The sequence below is a fragment of the Falco biarmicus genome, chromosome 6, assembly GCF_023638135.1.
Source record: "Falco biarmicus isolate bFalBia1 chromosome 6, bFalBia1.pri, whole genome shotgun sequence".
Taxonomy (NCBI): domain Eukaryota; kingdom Metazoa; phylum Chordata; class Aves; order Falconiformes; family Falconidae; genus Falco; species Falco biarmicus.
The window spans coordinates 30,914,677-30,926,589 of record NC_079293.1 but is presented as its reverse complement, the minus strand read 5'-3'; the positions used below and the strand labels follow the sequence as shown (position 1 = coordinate 30,926,589).

Genomic DNA, 11,913 nt, shown 5'->3' with positions numbered 1-11,913 from the left:
AGTGAACTTTTCAATATTAATGACTTTTGATTATATCTAACTGAAGAATCAATGGTATAAAATCAGCATAGGCTGCAAATACCAATCCAGAAAGCTTGTCAGGTAAGCAGACATATCATATAACAAGGTTTGAATTTAAAGCTAAAGTACGGCTGTGTCACATTAGCAAATAAACAGAGCTGCATCATATAGTTCTGTGACAAACATTAACAGGTCCTTACATACATCTAAGGTACCTTTGCTCAATGAAGACGTAGCTTAACATGCAATCTGTTTCTTAAAAGTAACTGCTCCTGATGCTCAGTCAGATGTCCTGATTACCAGCAATGTTAGGGTGGTCTGTGATTTGTTATACTGGATCTACTTTCAGCAGCGATACATTTTATTTATTTAAATAAAATTATTTTATTAAATAACTTTAGCAGGATATGTGAGGGAATACTTTGTATTCCACAGCCTCTGGAAATGACAGTATTCCCTGAGCAAGGATTCAGTTCTGTCAGTCTTTGTAACAGTGATTTCCAGTGATGGGCTTGTTCCATGTCCCCATGGAAAAGGTATAAGGCCCACAGGTGGTTTGATGAGAAGGAATTTTGGATAGGTGAAAAGATCCATAGTCTTTTTATCACGTGAGACAAACACTTAATGGGTGAGGACACAATAACTGGGCTATTGTTATAGCTCTTGAAATGAAATTTCATCTGTCAAGGACTTAGAAGTACAACTCTTAGCAATCCAGTCCTCTCAAAGCACTCACAGGTTTTTACAGAGCAGATTTTCACCCTGTATCCATTAGGTAAGATTTCTAAAAGCAGTCAGTGTTAGCCTAACCATGGTGCAAATAATTCTGGTGAAAGTTCACCACCAAATTCAATGGGGAGAGTCAAATCAATAATAAGTGCTTTTCAAAGTCCCACCATTTAGCTTTTGAAATAAACATACCAGTTCAAGGAAAGATAAGATGAGAAAAGTCAAGAAATAGCAATGCCAGTTGCCTCTTTACTTAGGAACAACTATACAATGATTGAGCATGTCTGAACAACAGAACACAGCCAATTTCAGTGTTATGCTTCCATAATATTACAGTGTGAGTGGAAAAACATTCAAATTATGAAAAAAAACACCTTTGTGGCACTATCCATTAAAATATGCCAAAGAGAAAGATGGATGGATACTTCACTGGAGCATTATTTTATTTATAAATACACAAGTCAGTAGCAGCATAGTTCATTCTAAAAGGGTACTTCATTATTGCAAAGTGTAGTGCTCCTTGATATTTTTCCTCCAGTAAGTAGCAATATGTCAAAACCCACATATTTAACTCACTTCTCTTGGTGTCAGAAGACCATGGCATACCCTAAAGAACAAATATTTGAATAGTGTTAAAATCCTGTTAGTGAAGTCCTAGGTATCTGTTGCACAGATAATACACATACTGAAATGACTGCCATTTATTACCAATACTAACAAAATAGTCAAGATTTCTTGTGCATATGTATAACATATACACACACAGTATGCATGTATGTACAAGTATATCTATTACTTATATATCAATATGCGTATAAATTTCTGCTTAAATATTTACAAACAATGACTGTATATTTCAGGCTCAGTTATTATATTGCTTTCAGCTGACTGAAAGGGCATATGGAAACAATAGGAACATATGGAAAAAAGATCTGTTTTAAGACCAGATTGTGATATGATTACTCATACTGAATAACATACAAGGAATATTCCTTCTGTGGCATAAAGTACTCTCTTGTGAAGAAGTGTAACAATGCAGCAGTTTGTATTTACTGACACTATTAGATCTTTGCCATTTATTTACCTGCAGAGTGATAGGGTCATGTCAGAAGTAAATCTGGGGTTTGATTGTTTCATATATTTGCAAATTCTACCCCATGATCATTTTCTTGAATCCGTGTTATTCTTTTATTTACACAAACTGGGAACATGCTCTTATCTCTACCATATAGGAATTACCAAAAAGGATTTTTGAGGTCTCCCATTTATAAGCATTATGCTACTTAGCTTATGAGCTTAAAAATATGACTTTTCAAAATAGATTGTCAATGCCACTCTATATCCAAATAGTGTTTAAACTGTGAAAAATTATTTGCTACTTAAGGCTGATGAGACACTGCATATTTTACTCACCCTATATTGCCTAGGCAGTAGCATGGATCTCCAAAGTGTGAATGGTTTTATGTATGAGGAGTGCACAGTTACTCACCCTCATGCACCTTGGAGAAGAGAAAGAATAAAATTTCATGCTTAGTTCTGAACATCTTCCTTAAACAGTCTGAAGTTTAACTGCAAACTCTCCCACCCTTTTCTGTTGTACCCACATTGGTTCCAAATTCCACCTGAGTTCCTGTCAAAATACCTGGAGATACTGGTTCTACAGCATTTCAGAAGCTCAAGCCCGTATACTGAACTCCAGTTTTCCATTTCTGCCCAACACATATACCCACACAACCACACAAGAGAAAGTCAAAGGGATGTTTGAAAAGCATTAACCCACTTTATCTAGGAAAATGCCAATTTGCATAGATGACTACTATATGTACAAGTAAGAATATGCAATTAAGGCCCTAATGGTAGACATCACACACATGAGCTTTCCATTGAATTCTATAGGAGGTTGATGATCAGGTCTTGGCTTGTCCTGCTCCTTGATTTTAACCCAAAGCAAATGCCCCACGAAGGGTATGGGTCTTCTTTTATTTTAAAAGATCCTGATCCTGCAAACACTTGAGGCAAGCAGTTTTACATAAATGGATCATCTTCAGAATCAGAAATGCCCCAAAATAAAGATTAAAAAGACAAAAAAAAAAAAAGAGAGAAAAAGTGTCACCTCATAAAATAATAATCTCAATATGAATGGCCTCTGCTAATGGAAGTTCTATGATTCCTCTAGACATATCTAGCTGCATGTTTGTGCTTCATGCAAAATATTTAAAATTAAGAAACGAAAAGTGCCTATTACTAGCTATTACTAGCTGCCCAATTATAAATTCTATAAGACAAATTCTAGTTTACTTCTCAAAGATAAATATGGTTAAAGTAACTTGATTTCAATGGCATAGTGGCATTTCAATATGCAAAAAATAGAACTTCAGAGGGGATTTGTATTATTTAGACAAGATAATACTATCTTGCAAAAGAGGTAACAGAGAGCAACACAACCACTTTAAAAAAATACAGCACTGATAGTTTATATCTATACAGATTGTATCTATATAATCTGGAGTAAATCCACTGATATGCCAAGTGACAGAAGGTTCTTAGTTCATTGCCTTATTCCAGCCTAACATCTACCCTCTTTTTGATTTACAAGCAGTTCAGTAAAGTATCTGATCCCAGTGTTCATTAATTTTCTTTACAATAAAACTGTAAAAAATCTGACAGATGAAACTAACATTGTGTCTGAGGATCCACGAGCAAAGGGCAGTTTTACATGTCAAATTTGAACTGAAAGTACAGAGAAGTTAAATATTTCATAATAATAAAGTAAGTAAATAAATTCCAGACTTGCCATGGAAACACTGACACTCATGAACTAACAGCAGCACTTGATCACACTCTAGTCATATATTATTATCCTTTAGACCCTAATTCTGCAGTGAAACTGTCCTCAGTATAGTAGCCCAATCATACCTCCTTACATATTACTGGATTAATTCTTCAGGACTGGGACTTTCATCTTTCTCCTGGGTTATAAAGCAGAAAACACACTGTTTGCACAGCATAAGCAACAACACATACAAATTTTAGTCACAGCCAAGCACAATTATGGACAGAACACTGTTAAGCTACTCTAGTAGAAATCTTTCATAGAAAGTAACTAAATATTAAAACTAGCAGTAGCTATCCCAGCCCACTGCTTCCTCTGTAGCTGCAGACAGAGGGTTGGGAACCAAGTGGGCTGATGTACCTGATCCCACAAAACGCTGCACATCTCAAGTGAGATCCAGCATTCCTCCAGCTCCAGCAAACATTGGTTGAAGTCACAGATGTTCAACACATTGCATAAATAGACCTATAAACTCCAACCAATTTTTGCACATCACTTACCTGAATATGAAAGACACTAAAATGAAATTATGCAGGATAATGAAGACTGCGCACATTCCAGCGCAGACCAAGGGCCATTTCTTGTCACACCCTGAAGGCCATATCTTGTTACACACTGCTTTTAATCTGAAATCCACATATGGATCAATAGCATATTGCACTAAAAACTACGCTACAAGGGTAGGGTTTTTTCTTCCCCCCTCCCTCCCTTCTTTTTTTTTTCATTTTATACAACCATAATGACTTGAGAGGGGAAAAAAATCCGAACAAATGAAAACAAAGTAACCTGGAAACGTAAGATGGAGATGCAGACAAAATTTGACAGTAACAAAACCTGTTTTGCTACCCATCCTTACAGTCCTCTACCTGTATGTGCAGCCAGTAACCAGTAAACATTTTGGTCATAACAGTAAAACATTTCACAAAGGCTCTCCATGTTTCAAGAGAACATGAACTGAATTTTTAATAGAATGTTAGCCTCAAAGCAATTCAAAAGCTTGCATTTTGAAAAGACAAAGCAAATTGTATCCAAGCAAAAAAGTCTATAAAACTGCTACCCAAATAGCTAACAGAAAGCTTGAAATGTGACACAAAAGAAAGATGTGCAAAGTAACCTAACATTGCAGCCCTATTACAAGTCAGTACTTCAACAGCAATGAATGAGAGATAAATATTTACCCTAGGTAGCCAGACTGAAGAATGTAAACAGATTCCACAGATATAATATAATTTGTCAATATCTTTACTGCTGGAAATGGAAATGTTAACTCAGGCAGGTCACTGATCCTGAAAGATGAGTATCATCAATTACATTTTTTACCTGTCAGTCATTCACATCAGTGCCTTTCCTGCAGCCGACTGCTCCCCTGCCTTCCATTTCTTGTTTCAAGGTACCAAACAACTTTTTATACCCACTTCTCACTTGGTCTTTTTCACTGTTACCCTATTGCCATCTCAAATTAATACCGCTTGTTTCAGAACTAGTCTGTTTTCTTCCCTTATTTTCACAGTATTGCCTGTTTCCACTGTCTCCCACCTCAGGTAGGTGGCCCTACTGGTCTCTGAAATGCCATCTTAAATCTTACTTCTTCTCAAGGTCCACAAATTTTAACCAGCTCCTAAACAATAAAATTTGATCCAAAGCTCACAGAAGTCAGTGACAGCCTCTCCATTAACTGCAATGGACTATGAATCAGGCCCAGATTGCTGTCAATAACTCTGGACTGAAATCTAGTGAAAGAAAAAAACAAAAGAGTCTGTACAGGTATCTTTGTTATTAATAACAGACTGCTACTTGAACACAGTCATGGCAATAATATATCCTAGGTTAATACCATCTCTGATTATTTTCCAATACATTTCTCCAGATCTTATGCAAAGGACTAAGGCCTTAATTTTGTCATTACCTTTATCTGTACAAATTTGGAGTGATGCCAAAGACTTCTGACAGAACTTTAATAAATAAGCACAGATGAGTTCCTATAACTTCCTTTATATACCACAAAATACCATTCTACATCTAGCTAGCTAAAACAAGGAAAATTGCCACATTTATGAACCAGATTAGTAAATAATTACAAAAAACCCCACCCAGCAGTATTAAAGTGGCTGAGTGATGGAGTATTTGGAAGTTTAAACCAGTCCATCTTTTAAATTCTCACTAGTGAGAACATGTAATGCTGTTTGTGCAGGGATCCTCTCTTTAATCCTATAATGTTAATCTAAGAGCAGTTTGAAGAAAAAGCATTCCAGAAATCAAAAATAACGTGACTCTACTTGATTCTTCCTGTCTTCATAAACATTTTTTATTCCCCTTTCACATAATTCTCCCTGCCTCTTACAACCTCAGTTTGCTAATGCATATTTTTAATAAGGGGAAATTCAAATAAATTACTTTTGCATAGCCTTCCTTCTTCTACCACTTAAGTCTTAATTTTTTTTTGTAAGTGCCCCAGGTGTAAAGCCAGTGCCTTTCTACAATCCCACAGTGCTCCCACCAAATGATAAATGGAAATTAGTTCTAACAGACAATTTGGGAGATCTAATGCAGTAAAATAATTAAGATACACAAATACTATGTAGGTAACTGTTCACATTACAGAGAAAGCTATCATCAGACAGCAACTATTGTCAATATAAAGCTAAAATATTACACATTAAAAGGTATGCTGTGATTTGAGGCTATTTCAGCAGGAATTTAACAGTAATAATTCACATTTTTCACATCTTTACCCTATATTGTACTAATTAAAGTACTTTAAGGGAGTAGATAAAAAGTAACATTGCCTATTACCACATAACTTTGCCAAATGTATCAGCAAAACCAAGGTCAGTTAGATGACCTTCATTCAAGGGGTGAAGTTTTGGGGGCTTGTTTTATTTTTTCGGGGTCCATTTTTATTTAAAGATATTTGTGCTGATACTTTTATTACAATGAAGTACACTCCACCCTCACAGCTTCAGCTATGGGAGGCAAGCACTTCCGTAGAAATGAAATTACTGTTGCAACAAGGTTGCTTGTGACATTGTTTAATACAAAAAGGAGCCAGGACACAGTACATTGATAGGGGTGGAGTGTATTGTATATACAGAAGAGGGGTATTACTTCTGTTCTGCCATCTGACATTGATGTGGGAAGAAGGGACAAAAAACAAATGCATTTTCTTTCCAGTACTGAAACATGCAAAGACAAAATGCTTATTACAAGTCGTATGCAGCTCAGAATAATAATTAAAAAAAAATAGACAGCTCTAGAAATGCCCCAATATACTTAATTTTTTAAAATATATATTTAATACTCTGATCTTTCACTTCAAAACTTAGAATTAAGCAATGACTGAATAGGATCTGAAATACAAACAAAGCGTTGCTCACATCACATTAAAAGGCATCTTTTAAATGCAGCTGTGGATTTCTAAACTTAGACTGAACAGGATTTTTCATCGCTTGGAATTTGAAATGCAAGATGAGCTTGGCTACATTACATCTATTTTCAAGTGGAATTGTAACTATGCAATAAATTGCTGTTTCAAAGAAGCAACATGCAGAATTCAAACCTATTTGTTTCTTGCAAGTTCCTGTTGACCTGTGCATGAAGAGGTATTGAAGCAGTGGTGCAGTGAGAATCACTACAGCAATACAAATCCACAGCTCAAGCACGAGATACTAGAGGCTGGGTCTCTTGAGGAGCAACACTGAGTATACTGTTCTCCAAAATACACCACTTCCTTTAACCAATGGATTTAGTTTCAGGAAAACAGCTGCTTACCAACTTTTGTCCAAAAGAAAAAAGGCAGGGTGAGTGGGAGGAAGGAAGAGGTGGAAAGAGCTTATGCATTATGATGACATTTAGCAGAAAGCTGCAAACAGAAAGCAAAGACAAATATTTTAAATGTGATAGATTTCAACCAGAAATGGGAAAGCATTTTTCCCTGTTAGTATCTTTCCAGACTTGGCTGGGACAAAATTTGGGTTGCAGCTAAAGGCTGAAGCAACAATGTTGAGAAACAAAACAAAGAGGCATTTACCACCACCCCCACCACCCTCCCACACCCCTCTTTCCCCTCCCAGTTCACAAAGTATGATTGAAGCTTTTGGTTGGCTGCAAGGGAAATATTAGCTAGATCCACATCTATGGCCCCAGATGTTTAAAACTGATCATGGATTAAAGCCATGAAGTACATTTAAAAAAAAATTTCAATTTGAAATTTTATTGGCATGTTGCTAGAATGATCAACATCGATCCACAGGAGACTTTGTCCACATACTCTGAGAACAGCCTTCCTGCACCTCCCCCCTCTTTTCTTCCTCTCTCTCGCTCTTTCAACTTTAATGCTATTAAAAGCCAAACAAAATACTGGCTATGGGTGTAAAGGATGCTGGTTTTTTGGAATGTTGCCATGGATCCTGCTTCCAGTAGTGTCCCATGGAAAGCTGGTGCAGCCTCCTGTCTCTGTGGCAGACTGGTCTCCCCGGGCAGGGCAGAAAGAAGATAGCCATTTACCCCTGCTACTGCCTATTCTTTCTCATCCACTATCGCCAGGTCTTTGATCACCCTCAGTTTGCCACTGGCATCGATTCTGCGCTTCTCACGTATTAGATCCTCCAGGCTGTGGAACCTCACCGTGTGCACCTTGTTCTCTGCCAAGTGGATCTTGAGATAGTATTGCTGCTGATGCTGGGTGCCGGCAGCAGCCTGCAGCTCCCCCCCGGCTTTAAACTCCCTTTTCCCGAAGCGGCACCAGGCGGCGAAGCTCTCGGAGTTCGTCCAGCAGATCTCGTCGCTTTTTAAGCCCAGGTGCCCGCAGGCGTTTTGCACCACCAGCTCAGCCACCAGCGGGCGAAAGCGGTACCAGCTATTCACCACCCGGCCCACGTTGCCCGCGGCCGCCTCGTACAAGCTGTCCTGGCGGATCTGCCCCTGGTGCAGGTGGATGATCTGCCCGCTGCCCACGTACACCGCCCAGTGCGGCGGTGGGTGCTCCGACGGCCCCAGGTAGAGCAGCTCCAGCAGGTCCCCGGGCTTGCAGAGGGCAGGCAGGGCTGACACCGAGTAGACGCTGAGGTCCCCAGCCTGGGGGCCGCTGCTGACCTTGGAGAAGATGCATTCCTGGCCGCGGAAAGCGGAGAACTGGGTCTCGTTCAGCACCAGCTGGTGGTGGAGGTGGTGGGTGGGCGTCTCCTGGCCAGGGCTGCCGGAGCCCTTCACGCTGTACTTGTCTGGCTGGCCTCGCTCGTCCAGGTCCTCCTCCTCATCCGAAAAGAAGTAAGCCACCCCGACGCGCAGCTCGTCTTTCTCAATCCCCGAGGGGTCCCCGGTCGGCAGCTCGCTGTAATTCAGGTGGGTGATGCGATCCAGTTGATTTCCCATCAATGACAGGGCGAGGCGAGGGCAGGAATCGCCGGATCTGAAGGAAGGGTGGGGTGGGCAGGGACAGAGAGAAGGAGAGTACAAACGTAGGGAAGGAAGGAAAGAAAGAACAAAAAATATCAAGGCACATACAAAAGATTTCTGCGATTCCGCCCTAAGCCCCCATCCCTCCCTCCTTCCCCCCCGTGCAAGGCAGAAACTCCCAGCGCGGATCCTTCCCCTGCCCTCGGGGTGCGGGGCGGCGCCGAGCCGAGCCCCGTCTCCCCAGCGCTCGCCGGGCCGCGCCGCACGGGGCTGCCCCAACCCCACGGTTCCGGGGCGCCCGGCTGCCCCCGCCGCAGGAGAAGGCGGCTCCCTGCCGGCTCTGCGCAGGGGGACGGAGTTGCTCCGGGAGCCTCCGCTCCGCGAGGGGCGAGAGCTCCCGGGGCGCGGGGAGGGTCTGGCCCGGAGGGTCCCGAGCCCTTCCCTCCGCTCAGCCGAGCGGAGCCGCGCTGGGCAGCGCTGCGTGCGGGAGGGCGGCCGGAGGAGCACACGGACTCGGAGCCGGCAGCCCTCCCTGCCTGCCCACCTCCGCAGCCCGGCCGGGACCCCGCCAGATGCAGGGTAAAGAGCAGGCGATGGGCACCCCCCCGCAAGGGGTCCCTCTCGCCCCGCTCCGTACCCGTGGTCGCCCAGCGCCAGAACCCCCCCAAACTCCTTTAAAGTCGTCCTGTCCCCATGGGCGCTGGAGAGAAGTGAGTTCCGTCCGCCCCCTGCGCGCCTCGCTCTTCCGCCCGCGCCGCCCCGCTCCGCTGTGGGCTGCCCGGCCCCTCCGGCGAGCCTAAGTACCGGCGGCGCCGCTCCCGAGCCCGCCCCGGCCCCGCTCATTGGCCGCGCCGCGCTACACCCGCCGGTGGCGGCGGCGGCGGCGGGGCTCCACGGCGTCACTGCCCGGCCGGGCCCCGCCGCCGCCTCCGCCGCGCAGGGCCCCGCCGCCTCCGGGCGCCCCCGGCCAGCCCCGGGGCTGCGGCGCGCCGGCCGTTCGGTGTGGGGAGGCGGGGCTTCCCCGGGGGAAGGGGGATTAACGAGCGTGCCCACCGGGGTATGCTGCTGCTGAGTGACCCCTCCACCGAAAAGAACGACAAAGGGGGAGGAGAGGGGAGTAATTTCCATCGAAGAAACGCGCTCCGGGTTCAATGGGAGGGTTGCGCGTGTCCGAGAGCTGCTCCATCCCTCCAGGCCGGGGGAGGGGTGCCCCGCACCCAACTTCGCAACCGCAGGTTGAGCCCGTGCGGCCTGAGCTGACCCGCTGGGTTTCCCCGTGGCCAGAAGAGACCAGCATTCCCAGGGCCTGCTCCTCCCGCCTGCTGCTGGCCCGCGTGGGGGAGGCGTGAGCTGCCCTGAGGAGCTGCCTGTCTTGCCTGGTTGGGACGTTGGAATGTTGGGTGGCTGCCGTCGGGCGAGGTGGCTGTGTGTGGCTTTCTACATCTGGTTGAAGCAGCGGCCATGGGTTGGCCTCAGCGGTGACTAGAAGATGTGCTATGACTTAAGTAAAAAGAGACGCTGCCTGACAGTAGCTATCAGTTCCTTCCTAAAATGTACAAAATCTAAAACCTACCAGCCATAGTAGTTAATACCAATATAGTACTTAATACTAATGTGCACGTTTACACCTAATTTTGCACGTTACGGAAATGAAACTCACAACTGATTAACTCATTTGACCACCATTTCCCTGTGAGGCAGTGTCAACTGGTGGGATTTTATCCTGGTACTTCCAAGTTCCTAGTCTTGCGATCTAATCATGCGGACTTCTGAGAAGTGAGAATTCAAATATTTTAAGACATTTCATGAAAAAAAATCTAATGACATTCTTTGGTACATATGTGAATCATATTAAAGCACCATTTTTATCTAGAAGTATATTTACCGCTGTCTTCACAGTGGAAATAGTTTTGTCATCGAGACATACATATTTCTGCTTTCAGTGTTGGTGGATAATATCTTGTTTCACTGCTGGCCTTTTTCCAGTCTTCAGGTTTAATTAACAGAAAGCAATAATGCCACTGCTTTATTCTCATGACAGAGGCACATACATCCTTAAATAAACACGATGAATTTCAGTTTCTCAGGGTAGGAGTTGTATACCTAAGTTCATATGGGTCAAATACTGAGTTTCTTAGACAGGCGTGTTTACTTTGAATGACCCGTTTCTTTTTCCATTCAAACATTTATACAGCTGTCTTTCTAGAACAGCATTTTTTTGTTCTCATTATTTTTTAACATATGTAAAGACATCACATCATAAATAGAAAAGAAAAAAGTCTGTGTTTAGTGATACGACATTCAAAGACTGACATCAGTTATTTTTCACTGTGGCAATTAGACTAATCTGTTGATGGTTACAGACTTCCCATGTCTCATAAACCCAGGGGCTACAGCCCGAGACTCACAGGAATTAAGCTGATTTGCAGCAGTTAAGGATGTAGCATTCAGGGTCTGTAGAACTAGAAAGTGAATTTGGAAAAAAAGGAATATAAAGAAGGATTCTATTCTAATATATGCATTTCAAAGTTTCACAGGACTAAGCATAACAGATGGATGTTATGAATCTCTGGAATTGTGTAAATGCTTTTCTAATGATTGTCAGAAATTATATGTTCTTTTATGGCATGACCTCCACAAACAGCAACTTTTTAAATTAAATTATGAAAACACTCTTAATAGGTTTAGAGTTAAGGCTGTAAAATAATGTTTAAATATTCTGATTTTTTAGAAATAACTGTTAATGTGCTTCATTGTTAAAGCCAGTCCAAGTTGAAGGCCATTTTCTGTAGGCCTTCATCAACAATTTATGTTTCCTAAACACTTTACATTTTTTCCTGTTCAAAGTCTGCATCTTTTTAGGTTGCACTCACACAGTTCGCACTTCCCACATTTGCCAATCATCAAGGCTACATGGAGTAATTTTTAGATAGTTC

The 11,913-nt window shown here is 42.6% G+C and overlaps 1 protein-coding gene across 2 annotated transcripts; it reads right to left on the bottom strand.

Moving 5' to 3' along the window:
* Positions 1-6,596: 6,596 nt before the first annotated feature.
* On the bottom strand, positions 6,597-9,938 carry LRATD1 (LRAT domain containing 1). Of its 2 annotated transcripts, none has more exons than XM_056344340.1 (2): positions 9,782-9,938; positions 6,597-8,990 (listed from the first exon to the last, which is right to left on the bottom strand). In XM_056344340.1, exon 2 carries the CDS (start codon positions 8,951-8,953, stop codon positions 8,099-8,101), a length of 855 nt encoding a protein of 284 aa, XP_056200315.1. In that variant the 5' UTR covers positions 8,954-8,990; positions 9,782-9,938; the 3' UTR covers positions 6,597-8,098. The 2 variants fall into 2 exon arrangements, with proteins under 2 accessions (XP_056200315.1, XP_056200316.1); XM_056344341.1 differs by lacking the exon at positions 9,782-9,938 and adding an exon at positions 9,615-9,750.
* Between the last annotated feature and the right edge of the window lie 1,975 nt (positions 9,939-11,913).